We start from the raw sequence: 21,190 nt of genomic DNA, 5'->3' as shown, positions 1-21,190 counted from the left end.
CATCATGCGCCTGTTGCCGTTGTTTGTCGTGATATTCAGTCTTGTACTCCGCCCTCATCTAACTAGCTGTTTATTTCTGTATTTATCTGTGCGTGCGTGTGTGTGTATATGTATCTTGATTATTTCTTTGTTTGAGCTGTCAGAGCTTTGGCACCAGGTAGCCATTGTTCCTTCCATTCTGTTGCAATTACACTTTAACGACCAGTCTCATTCCCTTCTCTGAAATGTGCTCTGTGTGTATCTTTGTTTTATCCTTTCACCTCTCCCATCGATCTCCCCATTATTTTATCTGTGTTTCTTCATCTAGTCGCTCCTCTGTTTGTCTTTACAGATGGACGAAACAATCCAGATATCATTTATAACGAATGACCTGTACAAAAATAATAGATGTTCCAGGCTTTGGTGTTCTGCTCATTTAGTGTTTTGAAATAAAGCTTATGGTGCTCTAAATATAATTCTATGACCTTAAAAACATTTGTCGTCATCATCAAGGTAATTTCTTTTTGTACTCAAATATAACAAGCAGTTGCTTCTTAGTTTTTTATATATGTATAAGTAATTCTCTTTCAATTAATTTAAAAAGTTTTTTTTTAAAGAAAAAGGCTGCAGCACATTACACCTTATTACTCTGATGTTTATGTAAACAACATATCATGATATACAAAATAAATAGTCGGATTGTACTAATATTGGAAAGCAAGCTTTACATTGCATTGTAAGTTTTCGTGAACAAATTTTAATCAATAAGTATTTTTTCTAATAGTATCCTATGGAAACCATTATATGTCTGATGCCTCTTATTATAGACACTTGTCTATAAGCCACTTTTAAAGAGAACATTCATACAGGTTTATAGTAGGACCTTATCTCTGTAGACATGTCAAATGGGGAAAGGGGGCTTTAAATAACTTAACTGGGTCAGAAGTAGTTTGGCAGCCACTTACCTGAGATGAGAGAGAAAGTCAGTACAAGCCTAATGTTGATTAACAGGAATGAAGAAGCAATTAAGAGGTTTATTTTTAGAAACGGAAACTAAAGGAACAAGTTAATCAAACGATTAGAGGTTGTAAAATTAACACAACTAAATTATTCAACCACTGGTTAGTTCTCAAAACTACATGTTGTGTTACCAGCCAACTTCCCTTAATGTTGTTGAAGTGTTTCTGTGATTAATGGGCTGTGTGTGTGTGTTTGTGTGTGTGTGTGTGTGTGCGCATGTTGGGATAGCTCTATAAGCTAGACATCTGTTGCCGCCACCTTTTCTGTTGCAGTCTGTCCATCCGTCTGTCTGCCGAGAGGCTGGGGAGTTGGCCTGCTTTTCTTCACGCACACACTCACAAAGCAGCTCAGCCTTTATAACAAAAACATTCTGCACTAATCACGATTCAACCTATTGATATGACTCATTTCGTTCTGTTTTTAGATGGAAGAGGAACATTTTCTTGTTTTGATGTGAAGTTGTTATCGGAGTTGAATTTGCACAGCCCAAACACACTCATGCCAGGCTATAAATGATTGACTTGATGTGTCTTTAATGATTCATCCCAGTGAGATGGAGCTTCAATGGAAAATGTCAACTTTAAACCGAGATTAAATGGAATCACTCAGGAAGCTGCGGCATTAGAGGAGGGGCATGTGTTTTTTCTCTGTTTTTGAGCCTATGGGATTGTGTGACTTTATATTATATTATTTTTTTGTCCTTTCGGCTTATCCCATGAGTTCAGGGTCACCACAGCGGATCATTGTCCGCATGTTGATTTGGCACAGTTTTTACGCCGGATGCCCTTCCTGACGCAACCTTCCCCAATTCGTACCGGGCTTGGACCGGCACTGCACAGCTGGGGGAGGGGAACATATATTCAACATATATCCCGGGGACCAGGGATCGAACCACTGACCCTGGGGTCTGTGGACAACTGCCTTACCTACTGACCTAAAGCTGCCTTCAATTTAATTCAATTCAATTCATCAGGGTGTTTTTGGCAGCCAATATAAAGCTTTCAGTTTGTTTCTTTGAGTCTAATTCAATTAAAGCAGACTTCTTCCACACTGCCTTGGCCATAATTTGTCACAAATAAAAAAATTTATAAAAATAAACATTTAAATTAAAGCCAGTGCGAGTGTGACAGCAAACCAGAGGTTTGGGAAGGAAATGTATATTTTTTATATTTTAATACAAAACCTTTACTTATGTAAATCCACTTCTTCATTTTGGTGTTATTTATGCTGCCCAGATATTCTACAAGAGTGTACAAGCTTAAAGCCTTTAACCTTCTATTTTTGGATCTCTAACCTAGTGGTGGGATCCGGAGAAAGGAGAGGCCCTACAGACCTTCTACCCAACGGGAAGTGCATTGAAAAGGATCCATGTGTCATCCAATTTCTCCACCTTTGTCACCATCGACAGCATCGGCATCCTTTACATCCTCCAGAGGGTGGTGTGATGACAAATGGGCTCCAAACAAAACACAACAGTTCAAACAGAAACTACACCTTCCTGCCAAAATTATAGCGTATAGTATAGTGTATTTCAAAGTGGATGCGTTTCGATGCAATAAGAACAGTTTAAACTTTAATTAAAGTTTAAACTGTACTCCGCTGCACCCAGAATCGTGGACATCTTCACGTCTTAGTTTAAATCCTCACTGCACTTTTTTTTTTTTTTTTTACATATAGGCATTAACCAACAGCATTGCAATAAAGCATTTCATAGAGAAATGCACAGTTAGTGGAGTCAGCTGACTCTGCTAATGTAACTTTACCACTTTACATCAGCTTTAAATAAAAACTATAAAATGCCTGATTTTGAGAAATCTTCTCTAAACAAATTGTCACCCATGTTGCAATGTTTTAATGATGTTTTAAATTACAAGGTCGCACAGAATTCACTGAGGATTAGTTGGATGAATTGTTGAGATTGCAACATTGCTGATAAAGAAGTTGCAACTACATTTTTGTGTAGTAAAAATACCAAGTGGAAAAGGAGCATGAAAGAGGTTTACATGTTAAGAAAAAAGCCAGTTATCCTGACTACCAGCTCTTCTCAAGATTGTGTGAATCATTAATATCTAATAAAGATATTGTTATAAACAGGTTAGTGATATATGATCATTGCATCCGTTCAAATGTGATATATAAATGTTCATTAGGGTTAAGATTATTGCATGTAATGTTAGAGATTTTCCACTCTGCTGTACTGTATGTATTTGATATAAGCTGCTGTGCATATCTGACGCTGATCTCATTTGAAGTCATGAAGTGCATTCGGCTGTCTATGTTGAGATGTTTTTTAAACTATACATTTTTATGTTGTTGTTGCATGGTAAATTTACACAAAATGTCTTCTTTAGTTTCAACAGTTTTCAGCCTTTTTATTTTTTATTTTATTTTTTTTACACTGCAGCCTCAGTATAAATGGGAACATTGCATTGCAAAGTGGGTGTGTGTGTGTTTTGTGTAAATGGGTTATACTTTGCATAGATAGGACTTCTTGTGAATTTTAATGAGCCTTAAAATTTCTCGAAATTGTTAAATTTTAAAGACTAGGTATCTAAATTTTAATCCAATCTCCTTGTGAGTCAATTTGTACATCTGAACTACTTGTACTTTCGAACGAAGATGAAAGGTAAATGTTTTCTACTTCTAAAAAAGCAGTATGTAATATAATTTATTTCCAGATTGTCACCTGCTAATGTTTAAAGGTAGGTATTGTGCTTGTAAAATCTTTGTACTGTTTCTATTACCTGGACTGTTTTCTACGAACATTTTCATCTACACATTGTCTTAATATTGAGCCTTTTCCTGCTCTGAGCACTTTGAAGCAGAAGTTGCTGTCTTTCATGAATCTTAAGCATAAATTCAATCAACAAATTTTTATCCTGTGTGAAGGAAGTAGTGATCTGGGTGTGTTGATACTGTTATGCAGTGTGAGTGTAATTTAGAATGTATTAAATTACATGCACTGTTATTTGTCTGTCTGGGAAACTTTGACTGATTTAATTTCCTCCTTGATGATGTCTCTGCCTAATGAATGTGTAATCTATAAATCTATCACTCCTGCATTTGCAGTCATGCTTCTTCCTCCTCTTCCATTGTTATGTTCTGCTTAACACTGGTCTATAAAATCTGTCACCTTCTCTGTGCCGTCCATCCTTTCCAGCGTCAGCTTTTGTCACCAAGTGACGGCGAAAATGGATTCATCCCTGAAATGAAGTAAACTGAAAGTCATTCATGTCATTAGGACAACAGGAGTTACATCACGTGTTACATATCTCAACAGATAATATATTTAAAATATTTATTCTGTTTCCAGTTTGATAAAAACATACTCCGCAAAGGTCGAAAATAAGATGTCTTAATAGTTGGTTTTATGAATCAACTTTTTCTGCAATCAGAATATGAAGTTTGTTGTGTTTTTTTTTTAGCCTTTCTTCTAAAAGTATAGTTCAGATAAATGACCAGCCACAGTTTAGTTATTATAATGTAAAACTATTTGTACTCTGGTTCAACTGTGATGACAAAACAGTGTGCTATTTATCTGCTTAATATTGTTTTTGTTTACTCGTTTTTGGACCAAAAAAGAGTATTTGACAGATTTTACTGTGTGTGATAGTAATATTCAAATGAGAAAGAGTTCATCTCATTAATCTTTTTTTAAATACAGCATGTGTAGCGTTTCTTTAATGTGGAGGAGTGTGGACAGCAGTTTGATGATGAGGTGTTCGCATTTACTGATGCAATGTAGCTGATATTTGTTCAGTAATCAGTTGCCAGTGTCTGTATTTGTACATTACTTTAGTCTAAGAAAATATTTCATTGTCATAATAATAATATTATTAGACTAATGGGAGTTTTATGACGGTGGGCGCCACATCCTCGTGCTGTTTCTCTCCCCGCCACACGGTGGCACAAGTCGTATCTGCACTGGTGTACACATACGATTTAGCTAATTAGCATGGCGGGCTAATTAAACTCAAGGTGGTGGAAATGGCAGGAAAAGTCGTCGCATTTCTTGGAAGTTTTTAAGAAGGCAGTGAAGAAACCTACAGCAACAACAACGATAAATAAATTAACGGTGAAAGAACCTAACATTAGGACACCTGAGGAAATAAAACATACCGGCGGTCGGAAGAGAGTGAGCTAACGGTGATTTTAGTGTTGATGCTAGCTAAGCTAACGCTGCTGAAGTGACCGAAGAAATCGTTTGACCTGTGCGCTCCGGTTAGAGCCCGTTTGGCCCAAGGAAGACACGAGCTTCGCCTTTATTGTTGGAAAAACGGACTCAGACCTTTGACTTAGGTTTTCTGGATTCCGGGAGGCAGCTTTCAGAGGAGCCAAGGCACCTGGGTTAAGGTAAGACAAACTGCTGTGTTACAAATGACTACGAATGTTTATTGCTGGTTTAGACGCTGGGTCACTGAATTGTAATAGTTTGGTAAAGTTTTTACCGAATGAAAATGACCTGAATGTGTTTTGATATGTGCGGATGCTTAATGTTGAAGTTGTACCTCTGTGCAGCCATTTAATATTACGAGGTGTGTTACACTAAACACCTGATAGGTGCGACTTCTGTTGGAGGGGAAAAGTGCTTGAAAAACATATTTATTTGAAAAAAAAAAAACGTTTGGTTGTTTAGCCAATACGAGTTCTGTCTGAAAGCCCCACAGGAGCTTTGTCGTGTATGCTTCATTGATTTTTGCGGCCTCCAGTCTGTACTGGGCACACGCAGTTGGTTGTTGCATTCCACGTGTGCCCTGCTTGCCAGCTTCTTGCACCCACCTGCTATGTGCTGGATTGTCTCAGGGGGTGTCTTTGCACAGCCTGCACCCGGGGTCCTTTCTGTTATGATAGACCCCTGCCTCTATTGATTTTGTACTTGGAGCCTGTTCCTGTGCTGCCAGGATTATTGCCTAGATGTTTGTTTGTGTGGCACTTGAGAATTGTGAACAGACAGGTCCCCTGTCGAGCAGCTAACGCTAATGTCTAACCTACATCAGCTGGTGTCAACACAAAGACCAAGAGCTAACTTCACATGTTCGTCATGTTAAAAGTGATGATTAAACGAATGTCTGTACTCAGTCAAAGCATCTACTATTGACAGCTTTATGGGATAGTGTTGAAGTTTTAGAATGATAAATTATATCACCCCTGTAACTCCAATTTTTGTGTTGAGTTTTGTTGCCTATATATGTACACAAGTTTTTATGAAGGGAAATTTGTGTACAATTCACAGTAGAGTAAGCATTTTAGTCAGTCTGTTTTTCTCTCTTGCTGAGTATAGAAGAAATGTAATCTCCCCGGATACACTTTGTGAAATTCTTTACACAACATTAGTATTTACCTAGACTAATTTTACAATTAAGAATTATAATCTTTCGATACTGATATTCAGCCAGATTTGTTATTGGCCATCAGTGTTTTTGAATAAATCACTTGCTGACATGGTTAATGCCTCCCCTCTGTCCTCCTTCCTCTCAACCCTGTGTGTGAGGAGCAGTTGAGCTCTGCCCTCATGCACAGAGACCAGACAGAGAGGAGGAACTGCAGGATGAACTATACTTTTGGGTCTGCTAATCTCACCCACTGCTCTAATCAAGTGCCAATAAAATACACCTGGTTGAGTTACTGACACTGAGGTGCTCAAATAATTTTATGTGTTCTCAGGATCAAATTTTCAGTCACTTGCTGTATGATTGAAATGCTTACAGTGCAGATGTCAATTGAATAAAAATGTCAAACATTTGGCCAGATCAATAAGTCGAAACTACATCCTAATTTTCAGATGCATATTCAAGAAAAATGCTCACAGTATACGCTACAGATGTGTCCGCAGACATTTTAGTTGATCGGATGGCGGGGAGATTATTTTAACATTGGCCTGATTAATCGGTCAACCACCACTGCAGAGCATCATAGATCAGATTTGGGAACACATCCAATGATAGTACAAGACTTGGAGCCACGGCTGGTTCGTTCTATTTATACATTGCCATTTTGTGGGTACCATAAAGGCGCCCTGTTTTTATGCTGCAATTGGGTTACATATTCTCAGGAAGGTCTGAACTAGATATAGTCAGGGTCTGAAATAGAGGCAAGAAACCTGGTATCTTCTTTAATAGGTAGTGGATTTATGTCTGCTGCATGAATTAAAAGAGGTTTCTGTCACACTGAAGCTAGTTACACACATTGGCATAGGTACAAAGAAACTTTATTACATATTTTTAGAATGCGGTATTCATGGGTGTTTGTACAGAAGAACGAGCATCCTAATTTGTTGATCTTCTTATATTTTCTACATTTCCACCTGCGAGAAGGGTTTTGTTATCAGTTACAAGCCCTTCGGCTGCAAGTATAAATTAAACGGAGACTTATCAGATACTTTAAGCTTTTGAAGGTGGGATTAGTTTTACAGTATTTAGTTTAAATGGCAAATTTGTCTGTCTTTAAAAAAAGTACTATTTCTCTCACTGAATTTGTGTAGCACCGTCTCTCATCATTTTTCTAATTTAAAAACGGAAATATTGGATCACACAAAGTGTGTGTGTGTGTGTGTGTGTGTGTGTGCATGTGCATCGTCCTTCACCATGTGCAATTACACACCTTGCGATCCCCACAGGGAGGTTGTAAAGTTTTTAAAGTGGTTGAGGTGTGCACCAACCTCATTAATTCTGCTTTCTCCTACTTAATTAATCTTTGTCTGCTACTGAAGTAATTACAACTATCTGGCTCTCTGAGTGTCTCCACACTACTGACACCACCACCTTCCCGTCTTGGGTGCATCTGGGCCAGGATTTCCTCTGTGCAGACTCTGATATCTGTCACACTGTAAGGGCTGATTCACTGTGGCATGACTGACGCTTTGTTCTTTTCAAGAGTAAAAACATACTGTACTTGGATGATTTTTTAAACTTAGTTTATAATGTTATAGTAATAAATGAAATTGGAAATAGATTTTGGAACTTTATATTGCATATTACACCCTAACAGTATCTGCTTTAAGAAGTAATTTGAAATGTAAAGTTTAGTGGCCTAATTAGCACACTTTAGCATTAGTATCTGTTAAGATGTTTACGCTAATGTAAGGCTGATATTTAAACCTCTGCAGTGTCTTAGTGTGAGGTCTGTAGTTGCATGTTGACTCCCAGGAGAATTAAAAGGGCTCTGCTCTTTCAAAAGAACTAAGCTTCCCTCCAGCTCTCTGTCTGGTGCCCAAAACTTTCTTTTAGGTTTCATTCTCTTGCTGCCCTCTTTCTTTCTATTTTTCAAGCTGGTGGCTATGCAGCATCCAATTATGCATGCAGATGTTTGGGTAGACCGTACAAATGCACAGGTTGAAAATGTGGAAGTATGGTTAACTGCTGTAGGTCTAGGTGCCGTCAGGTCAAAGGGTGGTATTGTGTGGGTGATTGTGTGGTGGAAATAATTTTCTTATTAGATTTTTATTATGGATTGTGATATGGCTGCAAATAACATTTCCGAAGTTATTGATTAATATGTTGGCATTTGTGTGAATAAATGTATTAGGCTGGCTTTATATATTCATTCATATAAAGAGAGCAGTATACACTGCTTGGCTTTAGAATTTTCGTTTGGTCATTGTATTTCATTTAGTAAATGATGCAAACCGAAGTAGAGGGGATATATAGAACTCTAAAGGGAAAAGGTTAGCGGGATTAATTTGTTAATTTTTATATGTTGTTTGGGTTTTTGAAAAAATAATAATCTAGCACTGCACTTTTCTGCATAAATTGATCCCAAAATGTGATCTGATCCTCATCAAAGTCACGTTAACGAAGTGTTTCTAAGCAGATAAAAGACAGTCATCTTTCATGTGTTTGTTGAACACACCGATTAAAAAAGGGATGGCAACAGTGATTTATTAACTGGTTGAACCCCCTTTGTCAGCAATAACTTCAAGCAAGAGCTTCAGTAAAGCAACCCTAAATCATGATGCTTCTTCCACTGTACTTATCTCATGGGGTAGGGGTTTCATGTTGGGTTTTGCTTTTTTATTTGTTTGTTTGTTTTTTTAATCTGTGATGTTTGTTTGCTATTGTTAAGCCTCTATCAAAATACTGTAGTTACCGGCTATATATTTATGTTGGGCTCTACAACAATTGTATTCAGCAATAATTGAATTTATTGGCCCATGTAAGAATTAAAAAAAATACAATACAGTTTGACAAGACAAGAAACTGAATAAACTAGCCAGACTGAGCCTATCCACTTCCCGTGTGTGTGTGTGTGTGCGTGCGTGCGTGTGCACAGTGTCTCTACCTGGAACCAGGCCTGGTGATGGCTGCCAGCATTAGCAGCTACATTTGCCAACCATTGTATACAATTCAGTACACACACAAATGTCGTCCCTTGGCTTTTTGGTCCAACACCCCTTGAGTATCGGGTCACCACTTTACGATTCCCCTGTGTCTTTTGACCCTGTTTTGCTGTTACATCCTCACCCCGTGAGTGTGTGTATATGTCGTTCCTCCTGACCTTGGCCAAACATTGATTCCTGTTCCTGTCAGCTGTTGGCTCAGCTGTGTGCCACCTTTATTGCTCTCCCATTTCAAGCCAGAGGGCGGTGAGCCAGAACTTGCTCCACCTTGGCTGATTTTCCCATTTCTCCTTAGCCGTTTCACCTTCAATCAGCGTCTGCCCAGATTGTATAGCCTTTGAAAATAAATGGCAACAACCTAGACAATGTTTATTGCTATGTAAAATATGTACCTTTGTGAGATTAAGGAGACTGAAATGGAACAAGGCCCTGGAACTAGAGCAGATGCTTTAGTCACCCATGTTTTACCTCATCCTGTAGCTCTCCCAGCCAGATCAGCAGCACCCACAATGATATGCCAAAGAAGGGGGAGGGGGGGGGAGGTACTTATTCACCTGTACAGATGGACTGCTTCAGTGAAACATGACATTTATTCCCAAAAAATATTCAGTGGAAGTGTATGATTTTAACATGACAGAAAGGATTAAAAATATTTTTTTTCCAGTTTTATATCCCTGTACTGTACATTAATCTTAAGCATTAAAAATACATCTTAGTGTTTTAGAGCTTGTGATGGGAATGATTCATTTGTATGTTCACAGACTAAATGATCATTGCTTTAGTAAAAATAATTAACCTATAATTAATTTATTAGAAATTGTTAATTCCAGCCCCCAAAGAACTGTGATCGTACGAAAAACATACAGTAAATTAGATTGACAGCTTAGGCTAAGATGACAAAGTAGAAAAATTCATAAACGTCCTTCACTTTGATAAATTGAATTGACTTGCTAAGACGAAAAAACTATATGTAGCACAAACAATCCTTTCAGATTGCCTATCAAGATTAATGCGTTCTGTTTTTATTTTAAATCTGTCCTTATGCTTTCTGCATTACGCTCCTGCTTTATACTCAGTTGTTCTTATTTTGCTCTGTTAAGTGTTTTTCGTATCATTTAGACCTTGGGTCTGCTGTATTTTGTGTTGGATGGTATGTTATGAAAGCAGCAGTAAGTAGTATTTTGGCTCCCACTTGACAAGGAAAAAAGCTTCATTATCTTGCTCAAGGGCACTCCAACCAGCCTGTTGATGATATGTTTATATACCCTGGCTTTTTGCAGCAAAAGCTTCTGCTCACAAGAAGCTCACAGTGATTTCTCCAACCACTTGACCATCTATAGTCACATATTATACAACATGCTTTTGAAGCAACAATTAAACTGTCTTGCTTGACAACTCATTTGTCCCAATTATATTCCCGCTGCAGTCACACTGTCATAGTCACTCATCAAGCAAAATAATGGCATAAAACTATTTAAATTCAAATCTGTTCAAGAGTTATGGGGCTGAAATCATTCTCAAATTAAACAGCAGCAGGTTTTTGTTGTGATGAGGCAAAGTACCGCTTCAGACTGTTAAAGCATAAAAACTTCAGGTCAGGAGGATCAGGTCCTGACATTTTCAGGAGTTTCCATTTCAGACGAAGCTAACGTTTGGCGATAGTCCGTGCAAGAGGCATTCTCACTTGTGAGGAAATACTCAGTGTAGTTAAGGAACGGGTGGTGCTTGGGCGCTTCGAGCAGGGGGCAGGACATGAGGCAAAAACAAAGCCGCTGAAGTGTTTTGCTTTGTAACCTGGTCGAATCTCTTGCTATTCCTTGTATTTGAGGTCTGCATTGCATCAACGTTGTTGTGTTCGTATGAATGAATGAGTTCTTCATCTTCAAGTGTTTGCCGCGAAACCGGGCAAATACAGTCTCAGGAAGTGGACGTCATAAACACGCCTACTCACTCATGGTGAAATCTCCGTAGTATCAACTCCTCTTTACAAATGATCTTGGTTGGAGATAATCTGGACTTTGCACTAGGGAGCTGTCTAGGTAGGATCCAAGTAATGTCAGGGCTAGCAGACTTGGGCATTTGCATTCATGCAATCCTAACCGTATCCTAACCCGAACTCAAATATAGTTCCAACCTTGAAACAGCCCTTCTAAATTTTAAGGACTGGCCAAAATGTCCTCACTCTGTTGGTGAGGAGATAAAGTATTTTCCTAAGTAGTAGGTAGAAGTGTATACACAAACACACACACACCCCGAATGCACAGGCAGTTCAGGCAAGTTCAGCAGCAGTTTTAAAAGCCTCTTAGAGCTAAGTGGAGTGACAGTTTTATCTTACCTGCTTTTTTTTTGCTGAATTATGCATATAGTATACTGATGAAATTATAAGGTCCCAAGATGCAATTTCCAGTGTTTTTACAGCATGTGTCTCCCTTGTGAGAGCTGAACAAACTGCACTTTAATGTTAAATCCTAGTTTTTCAACTTTATCATAATCATAGTTGCATAAAAAGCTTTAGGTAGATGGATGACAACTTACTAAAAGCAGATGACCTGTAAAGGATGATTTTGAGGAGAAAGAATCAGTAAGTGACAGATCAAAATATTTCTGCAATTTATCAAAACTTCTAAATTTAAAAACAAAAAACAAAACTATGCAGACTCTTCTGTCTGTTGTCTACAACACTCAATCCACTTTCATCCACTTTCCAACCAGCCAGTTTCCATGTTGGACTCTATTCTGTACATGATTATGTGCCATTCCACCACCTGGAATATAGCCAAGAAATTAACTCTCTAAAGTCTTTAGCACTATAGCAGGATAGTGACACAGTGGAAGGCCCAAATACACATCTGCTCTGCTAAGAGAAGTACTTACAAGTGTGTTCTTTGAGAAACAGAAAGCTCACTGCTCCTAAATTGGCTGCATCATTGAATAAAACAAGAGGAAAAAAACAGTGTGCAGAGACATTGTGCATAGGAGACTCAGTTCAGGTGGCCTCATGGGCAGCGTTGCAAAGAAAAACGTAACTTGGTCCTGCATCTTAAAAGACCCTTGGTATGCATTTCAGGGACTACACGTGTGATTTTTCTTTATGTGCATTCTCCAGTGCTGATGGTGCTGTACCATGGTGATTTCTCCGTTTAGAATAAAACCTCATATGGTAAATGTATTGTCATAGGACATTTAATTCTTATATTTAAAAAGCTAATATCAATACAGCCGAGCGTCTGATCATGGTGCCACAAGCCTATTATACTGGAGTTTCTGCATTTACTGTGAGCACAGTGGCAGGTTTCTTAATGATGTCTTTTAAATGGTGTGTTAATGAAATTATTTGACTTGTTGAAGGTGAAATACTTTCTCTGTCCAGAAAAATCTTTCCAATTTTTGAGTGCAGCTGGCTCTGGTTGTTGGTTTTGTTGATCTGGCTTTTTGTTTGTAACTGTAAGAAAGTCTAGCTGTGGGGAAGAAATGCACTCTTCTTTAGTTTGATCACATTTTGAGTGCCCAGACAGTCTTTGTATTCACTCAACGGCTCACATATTATTGTGAATATCGTTTATTTAATAGTGGAGCACTGCTTGTGTAGATGCCTCATAATAAACCAAGATGTAAACTTTAGTTCTAACCTTTCTTCATTTAATGAAATAACCTAAAGATTGAAATTCTATTCTAAAAGTTAGATACCTTCCCTTTTCAGTAATTGCTGTGGAGACATTTTGTTTTGTGGCATTGTGAGTCTCCTAGTATGATGTCCTGTTCTCCTGTCAAATTGTAGGTATTCAGAATATGAAATGAACCAGGAGACTATGTTTAGTTTACTACTACTATTTATAATAATAATAGAATGAATTGTTATTAAGAAAAGTAGGTGTTCTCTGCTACCTTTTTATTATGACTAAACCACAAACTGAATCATTTTAACATGGTTGTGTGAGGAAGCCATTATTGTATTTACTTGTACCAGTGCTCCTGCATCATTTAGCATCAACATTGGATGTCCCAGACAATTAGTGCTACTGAGCTCAAATGAAGGCAGACAGATCTGGAGCAGAGTGACTGGAACAGGCTTGTGAGCTGTGTGGGCTTGTATTCTGTCTAGCCTCAGGAAGCTTCTGTGTCTGTGTGCTCATGCAGTTTATGAGCTGCTTATCTTTCATTTGCTATTTTTAAATAAATTTAAAAAAAAAACATTTGTTCCCTCGTTTCTTGCACTGCTAAAAACGGTAACATGCACACAACAAGTAGACTTCATGCTGGTTTTGACTTGGAGGAATGAGATGAAAGTTGGGGATTTTTCACACTTAACAATTAACCATTTATGACAAAACATGGTTTAATGTGTCCTAATGGCTTTTTTTTTCTAAGATGTAACAAGCACTTTAACATGGCTGATAGTTTGGACAAACACTCACCGGCCCCTTTGTTAGATGTACCTGTTCAATCTAATGTAATCCAATACAGCAGCTCTGCCGTGAATTCTGATGGACGCCTTCACTGATTATGCATTTGCTTCTTTTGGTTCTAGTTAGGGGACTATATGTAGCTGAATGCTACACTAATGAAGGATGTTGGTCTGTCAGTTGTAGAATCCTAAAGACAATCCATCGTTTTGTGTTGTTAATTGAGTAGTGGTCAAACAGTAGAACAAGAGAACTGATCAAAGTTATGTTAGTCTATATATTCTTTGTTAGCCATGTTTTGTCCTTACTATGGTTTCTCTTCATAAATCTTAAACCTTTCTCTTTCTTGCACTTGCATCTCACGAAATGTAACAACTTCTCTGATAGGACTTCGCTTTGATGTTTTCTCCTTGACTTAGATTCTTGCTTGCCTTGTAACTCACTTGTAAGATGCTTTGGATAAAAGTGTCTGTTAAATGTAAATAAATGCCATTAAACTTCCCTATATTAAAATCTCTCTCTACTTCTATCTGAAAAATGCCTCCAGGTGACATCACTTGGAGGAACCTTCAGTTCAGATTATGTCATATAGCTCTCACTATGGCGGATGTAATCATTGTCAACATGCTTTACCAGAGCTCCTCCAGGTGATGTCATCTGGAGGAGTTTTTCAGCTAGAAGCAGAGAAATATTTTAATATAGGGAAGTCAGAGAGATGTTTAAAAGCATTAATGTACATTTAACCCTTAACTTAAGCAACAGAAAGCAAGTTGAAAATTATCCCCCTTTAAGTTGTAACTGTCAAAAATGTGATAATTCTACTGTTTATTATTGAGGTCATAGTGGGTGATATACTTGTACGGCCACCTCATGCATTTTGAATAGGGTGGCCAAACGTTTATAACCACCTCGTAATTACCTCACTAAACTAACAATCAAGCAAATCAATGAAGCGTCTTTTAAATTATGTTCTGATTAATACTTCAGGAAGTCATGAATGAAGTTTGCATGAGTTTGCATCACGCTAACCTTATTGTGTCCTGTGTTCATTCAAAACATGTATTGTACTTGAAATGTATTTTAGCATGTGACTAGTGAGGCAGTATCAAATCATCTCAAGAAAAACATGAGCTTGTCTACAACCACCTGCCTCTACACACCTATTATTTATTTCATAGTGTGTGTTTTCCTTGCTGCGATCATTATCAGAACATTAATCTGTTCTTGCATTTCATAGGCTACTGTTGTGTAAAAGTGAAAATTTATAAAGAAGGAATCTGTTGCTACTGAGAGATGATTACGCTGGACTCTGCCCCCTGTTGGATAATATTTAAAATTCTTTAGAATCGTGGATTTTTTAACTTGATAAAGCTTAGCTCTGCATCCAGCTAATGTTGCTTCCAGACGGGTGCTTCGTCTTTAACAGTAGTAATGTTCACTCTAGTTTAATTTAACTAAGGTAATTCAAACTAATGAATAAACACAAGAGTTTATTTAATAGTTTTGTTAAATACAAGAGAGAATACAAGGAAAAGATTGTCACATAGAAAAAAGAAGCAAATGGACATAGGGTGCCCAAATTAAGATCATTTGAAGCCCCTTGGTTATGTTTTAAAGCACAAGTTAAATACCCAAACAAATCAGTAATCAGACAAAACTAATATTAGAGAAATACTACAGTAGTATAGTGCAGCTCATCTTTGTGTTAAAGTAGTTTGTTATATAAGTGTTTTCAACTGCAGCTTAAGCGTCTGCTCTTCCTCCTTTTAGTATTAACACCTGATCTCCTGTTTTTTTCCTTATTCTTGTGAGCTGAAAAGGTGACATAAGCAGCTTTATTTGACAGCTTTGCTTTTCCGCTGTCATGTTGGTTGACTGGTGAGAGATGACTTGCCATGCGCCCGCAGCATCGTCTTAGCTGTAGGTGTTCTGGGAGTAGACGTAAAACTCTGCTCAGATATGCTGGCCGGGAAAGCTATCCCGTCAGCTCTTATCGCAGTCGTGCCAGTTGTAGTTCTTGTCTTCTCCAGGGTAGATCAACAACTCTCCCACATGCTTTAACATCACCCACCTTTCATGAAACATTTCTGCTCTGCATTCAGCAACCCAAAATGTAGCAAAGGGTCGTTATGTAAAATTCCTTTATGTGAGCCTTTTGCAGCACTGTCAGATTTCATTTTGCTGTAGCACTTAACCTACATGGTTATCCTCTGCCCATTTAGCATTCTAAGCAGACCCCAAGCAAATAAACACAGATTTAAATGTTGATGTTGGCTTTCTATACAAATGTGCAAATCCAGTGAATACAAACTTGACGCACATCTGAGGTGATTTTCTGTCTTCTCTGTCACCAACCTTGGGCAACGTTCCCACTCCTTTTTGGCAGATTCTCTCTTGATTTCAATGCAGATCAGAAGTGTTGGCTGTTATGTAAACCCTCCAAGTCATGTAACTGTGCCAGAGTTGTAGTCTATGCAGAAAACTGGCCTAGAGAACTGCAGCATTTATTGACATTTGTTGGTTTCAGGCAACAGGGGCTACATGATGAGGCAAAACACTTTCCTTTTCCATATTAGTTTATCACTATAGATCACCATTTAAATCAAATAAAAATATATTCAGCTTAAAATTCCACTGCAGCTGATTGAGGAAAATGAAAAGTGACCAAGAGTTGTTTAAATTCTTTTGATCATACTTTAGTTCTGCATTTAAAAGGAATCTGTCTGAATCTTTTTATTTATGCAGTGGAAAATGTTTACAGCCAGGGAGTTTTTACCTTTGGTCAATTTCGATCATCAGCTCTCATTTTTGGTGGTAATTGGCGGTGAGCTGTGAGGGTGGGAGTGTTTTATTACAAGATTATGCTTCAGGTTGTAAAGCTATTTCACATTATTTCCAGTGTTTGTCAGCACAAGTTTTAGGCTTAATCACTTCACTGATTAGTTGTTGGACTATGTGGCCATTGGCTTAGATCTGTGCAGACACGACAGTTTCCACAGTAAAAACATACATTTTATTTTATTACTTACTGAACACCGTTCGGTTGTGTACTGCAGTTACTTGTTAATTATAAGCCGACATATTCACAGATCCTGATGCATCAGCAAAAAGGGCATATTGGCCCCAGTACAGTGATGGAAATGTGTTTTCCTTACTCCTGAATACCGAGACTGCAAAAGTCTGTTGCTGTGCATGTTTCTTTTAAAAGAACGTGCGTGAGTTGTTTGTTTGGCAGACTTTATCTCTGCAGGGTACAGCGTTTAATGTAAAAAGTGTATGTTTGTCTATTAGAGAGACAAAGAACCCTGTAATTTCTTGGCCAAGTCACTGAGTCCAGCTTAATGTGGTTGCAGGATGCAAACCAATATATATTTGTGTTGGGTGTATGTATGTGTGTGGGTGCGTCCTTATCTTTTGTTAAGGTGTATTTTAGAAGTTTATTTCTCACCCACTTTCTAGCCAGACACGTTCTGTGTTGGACTCTTTTCAGTACATTATGATAATGTGAGTGCATCTGCAGATAGGGGGCAACCACTTTTTGTGTTCCGCCAGTCATTTACCAAATGTAGTAAATTGCCTTTTTGTAAGTTTCTCAGTCTTGAGCCTCCTCCTATTTATAGGACCTGTGTAGAGATGTATAACTGGATTTGGGGTGTGTACATAGTATAGATTTCCTCCCTGTAGGTTTGTTACTGTACATAGTAGCTCTCTGGTTGGTGTTGTGCCTTTGAATAAATGCCAGCTATTGTGATTTTTATAAAAGCAGTTTTTTGCACTGTTGTCTCATTTAGCCAGTAGCTGTGGGCTGTACGTACCATCTGGGACTTTGGCCCTCTCCCACTGTCTGACACAGACTGTGAAACAAAGCATGCACTCTTCCTGTCATACACTTCACTGCAGACAGAAGAGCTCTAAGAAATTACTGTCGGTCTGTCTTTCACAAACATTCTGCAGTGCTTCTGTACATGTTCACGTTCCTTTTGTTATTCTCCTCTCATTGTTCCGTTTTGTGCTTAGTTAAGTCCTGCGCGTCCACCTCAAGCTCTAGGAGCTTTGGGAAACCTAAATACAGCAGCCACTGCATCCCTCTTCACTCCTGGTCTAATCTCCTAGAAATAATGTCTTGAATTACCTCCCACTCCTATCCCGCAGTGGCCTGCTCTTTACAAACATAAAATGTTTTGTCATTTTCAACAGAATGCACCAAATCACAGATTGGCAGTAAATCTTCAGCTGCAGCCCAGTTCCTTTCTTCAGCCTCAGAAAACAGCCCACTAGTCACTTCTATTGGCTGCAGAAAGTAGCCATCTATTCTGCAAACAGATTGTGAGCCTTTTCATCCAGTGGTTTATAACTCATGACAAATGCTTGCTCAGCTTTCTAGAGGCTCGTTGTAAATGTCAGTCCACTGTAGCTTTGCACACAGTCAACCATAGGTGTTCATCCCTACTTACACACATACTTGATGCATTTTTCTTTGAAACAGAATCCCACTGTAATTTGCTGGCACCACATTTCCGATTCAGTGTGAACCTCCACGTAGAATTTAGTAGTATTTGATCATACAGTAACGACCCAACCTACAAAATTTTACATCAATTTAAATTTGGTTCAGATTTTGCACCAAAATTAAAATTAGAAAAATTAAAAAATTCACTAAGTCACTCTGTGGTGTTTAAAGGCAGACGTACCATAGTTTTTAAGTGAAGCCTAATACCTGTTGTGTTGCATGCATGAAAATAAGGTAAAATATCAAATTAGCCAGTCACATTTACTCAGTTACTTGGTCCAAATTCTGACGGCCCTTATGTAAAACTGTTAACTTGATAAGTTCAAAATAGTACTGGTCAATATATGGAAAGACTAGACAGTGTCTGATGTCCATGTTTGGGACTGTCTCTTAAGAGACAGTCAGTCCTGGATCCACCTTAAACAAACAAGCTTAGAAGTTTATTTCTCGTAAAAGTGGACCAGAATGCTTAAACAGTTCTGGAAGTCTTTAGAGCACTGCAATGCTAATGCTTTTTTTGTTAATGTTGCGCAGCTGCTTCTGTTGTTCTGTACAATTTCAGAAATATGTAAAAGGATAGCAACCTTGCTAGAGATGTTTTTATCTTTTGTAGATATTCCCTATATGGCGCCAGAGAATAGTTTTAATGAAAAATGTAATTCTGGAGTTCCTGTGTAGACAGACTGAATAGATGAATGAAATCAAGATAGGATTTTTGGCCATAATGCCAAGCCCTACTTTAAAATATTGATCTGCTGAGCATACGTGTGTCTTTTTTTTTTGAGAGTTTACCACTTTGTTGGTCCTTTTTTTTTAAACACACAGTTTATTCATGTTTGTTCTATGGTACAGTGATTTGTTTGTTAGCTTTTAAGACAGTGATTCTTTGTTTCGTGAAAGTGGAATTTGGTTATAAAGCTTTGGTCAAAGTCTGTCCCTAAAAACCTCTTCACCTGAGTAACTATTTTGCATTTGTAGGGTGTTGCACAAATGAACACCTGCCTGATCCAATAAGGAGTTGAATCTAAAAAGAAAAACATTGGAAAAATTGGCAGCTTTGCAAAACAAATATTGAGCCCAGTTGGCACTAATGTTTGTTATATTATTTTAACCAGCAAAAATGAGCAATGAGCCTTAATGTCTTATATGTTGCTCTTTGCTATTAACGAATAGGGAGCAACTAAAGAGTTCACTTACCTTTGCCACTTTGTACTGTAGATCATTTTAATACTCCAACAGGGTTTGTTCTTTTTTTCTGGCTGCAAGCTCTGTCAGTCAAATCCAAGCTCACCATGTGGTGAGAACAGCCAGAGGGGCTCCAGCTTCCGATCCATGCCAGGATCTTCATGTTTGCTTAATTAAACCCCTTAGCGCTTTTATTGCATAAACATCGCTATTCAGTTGGCTCATGTTTGTTAATGACTGATTAAATGTTCATATGTGAGCTTTCATCTAAAGTTTAAATTCCTTTTAATATTTCACTCATACATTTGTGTTCATGGAAATTTGTTCTGAATCTTTTATTTTGCATTTGTGAATTTGTGTCTAATTCACAAAGGAAAGATGTGCTGGATCTAACATGACTTGTTATGTGTGCCTTACAGGGTAGTATCTTAATATATCTGAGAGAGTGCAAAAGTAGACATTGTGACAGGCCTAGGAACAGGTTGCTTTTTTCATTTTAGAAAATGAATCTCTGCATCCCATAGCCAGAAGTTTGTGTCCCATTTAAGTTTTTATAATGTGGGCATTAGTACACGTGCATAGCAATATACCTTTGTTTAACATTTGGCAGCTGTGATGTTTACAGTGTCAATGTATATTTTGTGGTTTTTCAACATAGTCTTATGGGTAAACTGTGCAGGGATTTGGTCACCATGGAAACAGCATTGTAGCTTTGAATCAGAGTATCAGTCAGGTTGTCTGGCAGCCAGTGAAGGAAGTTAATAGACCAGATAAGAAGGTGGCAAACTGCTGACCCAATGCAGACCTCTCTGTCAGAGTCAGTGCCCTGCTGAGATGTCTAAATCATAAAGTGTAGCAGTAGCAAAAAACAATTCATATGTGCTGTAATTTTGAAAAAGCTTTACTATTCATAATAAGATTGCAACAATTTTTTTTTTTCTAAATGGAACACCTAATAGATAATCTGTCTTGTCTCAATGAAAATTTTAGTTTTCCCCTCTTCTGATGTCCAGAAACAAACTGAGTCAATACATAAAACAGATTAGTTTATCAGTTATCAGAATAATTCATTGCGATTTGAATTAAGTAAATGTTTTCTTTGTCATTGTTAAAATGGCCTCACGAAGGAGGCTGAGCTCAGAAGTCACTGCCCTCACAGCCAGACATGTAGTACTTTACATTATTATATACACTGTTGTAAGCTTTGTTTGCTATTTGATGGCTTGGATAACAATGATGTCAGTGAATTTTATTGAATTATCTGGTTAAGTTAAATAAAACAGTCCTTAGTCACGGTTATGAAATTACATAGAAGGAAAATGTGAAACTTACTATCCTTGTGAATATCTCCACATTTCTGCCAGTGCTGTACAGTGAGTCTGTGTCATGTGACAGCAACTCTCCAAATTAAAATAAGTTATGAAGCCTATTTTAATTTAAAAAAAAGAAATTGTTAAACACTATAGCTTTAACAGCACGTTACAAATGGTGCTGTTGAACATGTTTATTAAATTCTAAGAACTTTTTGTAATGGTTTAGACTTTGCTTAAACCAGTATATTATTCACTACTTGGCAGATTGAATATCCCTATAATTACTGATATTTATATACTAAGCCATAAATTGATCTGATGGTATGTGGAACCTATCCCATTCAACACGCTCTGATTCCCTAGAATATTGTTGTTAAACTGTAGTGTGAAAGACCTTTTTAATGTAGTGGTTGAGAAAACATGACAACTTTATCTCAAAGATAAA

General features: G+C 37.7%; 1 protein-coding gene across 3 annotated transcripts in view; it reads left to right on the top strand.

Moving 5' to 3' along the window:
* apaf1 (apoptotic peptidase activating factor 1) overlaps nucleotides 1–4,059 on the top strand; it is a 36,990-nt gene extending 32,931 nt beyond the window's left edge. For all 3 annotated transcript variants that reach the window (XM_067490588.1, XM_067490590.1, XM_067490589.1), the window contains exon 27: nucleotides 2,298–4,059. In XM_067490588.1, the coding sequence (XP_067346689.1) occupies nucleotides 2,298–2,444 (147 nt within the window). In that variant the 3' untranslated portion in view covers nucleotides 2,445–4,059. The remainder of the gene's footprint in view (nucleotides 1–2,297) is intronic.
* The last annotated feature ends 17,131 nt before the right edge of the window (nucleotides 4,060–21,190 follow it).

The sequence above is a fragment of the Channa argus genome, chromosome 21, assembly GCF_033026475.1.
Source record: "Channa argus isolate prfri chromosome 21, Channa argus male v1.0, whole genome shotgun sequence".
Taxonomy (NCBI): domain Eukaryota; kingdom Metazoa; phylum Chordata; class Actinopteri; order Anabantiformes; family Channidae; genus Channa; species Channa argus.
The sequence above is the reverse complement of the archived record's forward strand: the minus strand, read 5'-3'. Positions and strand labels throughout refer to the sequence as shown.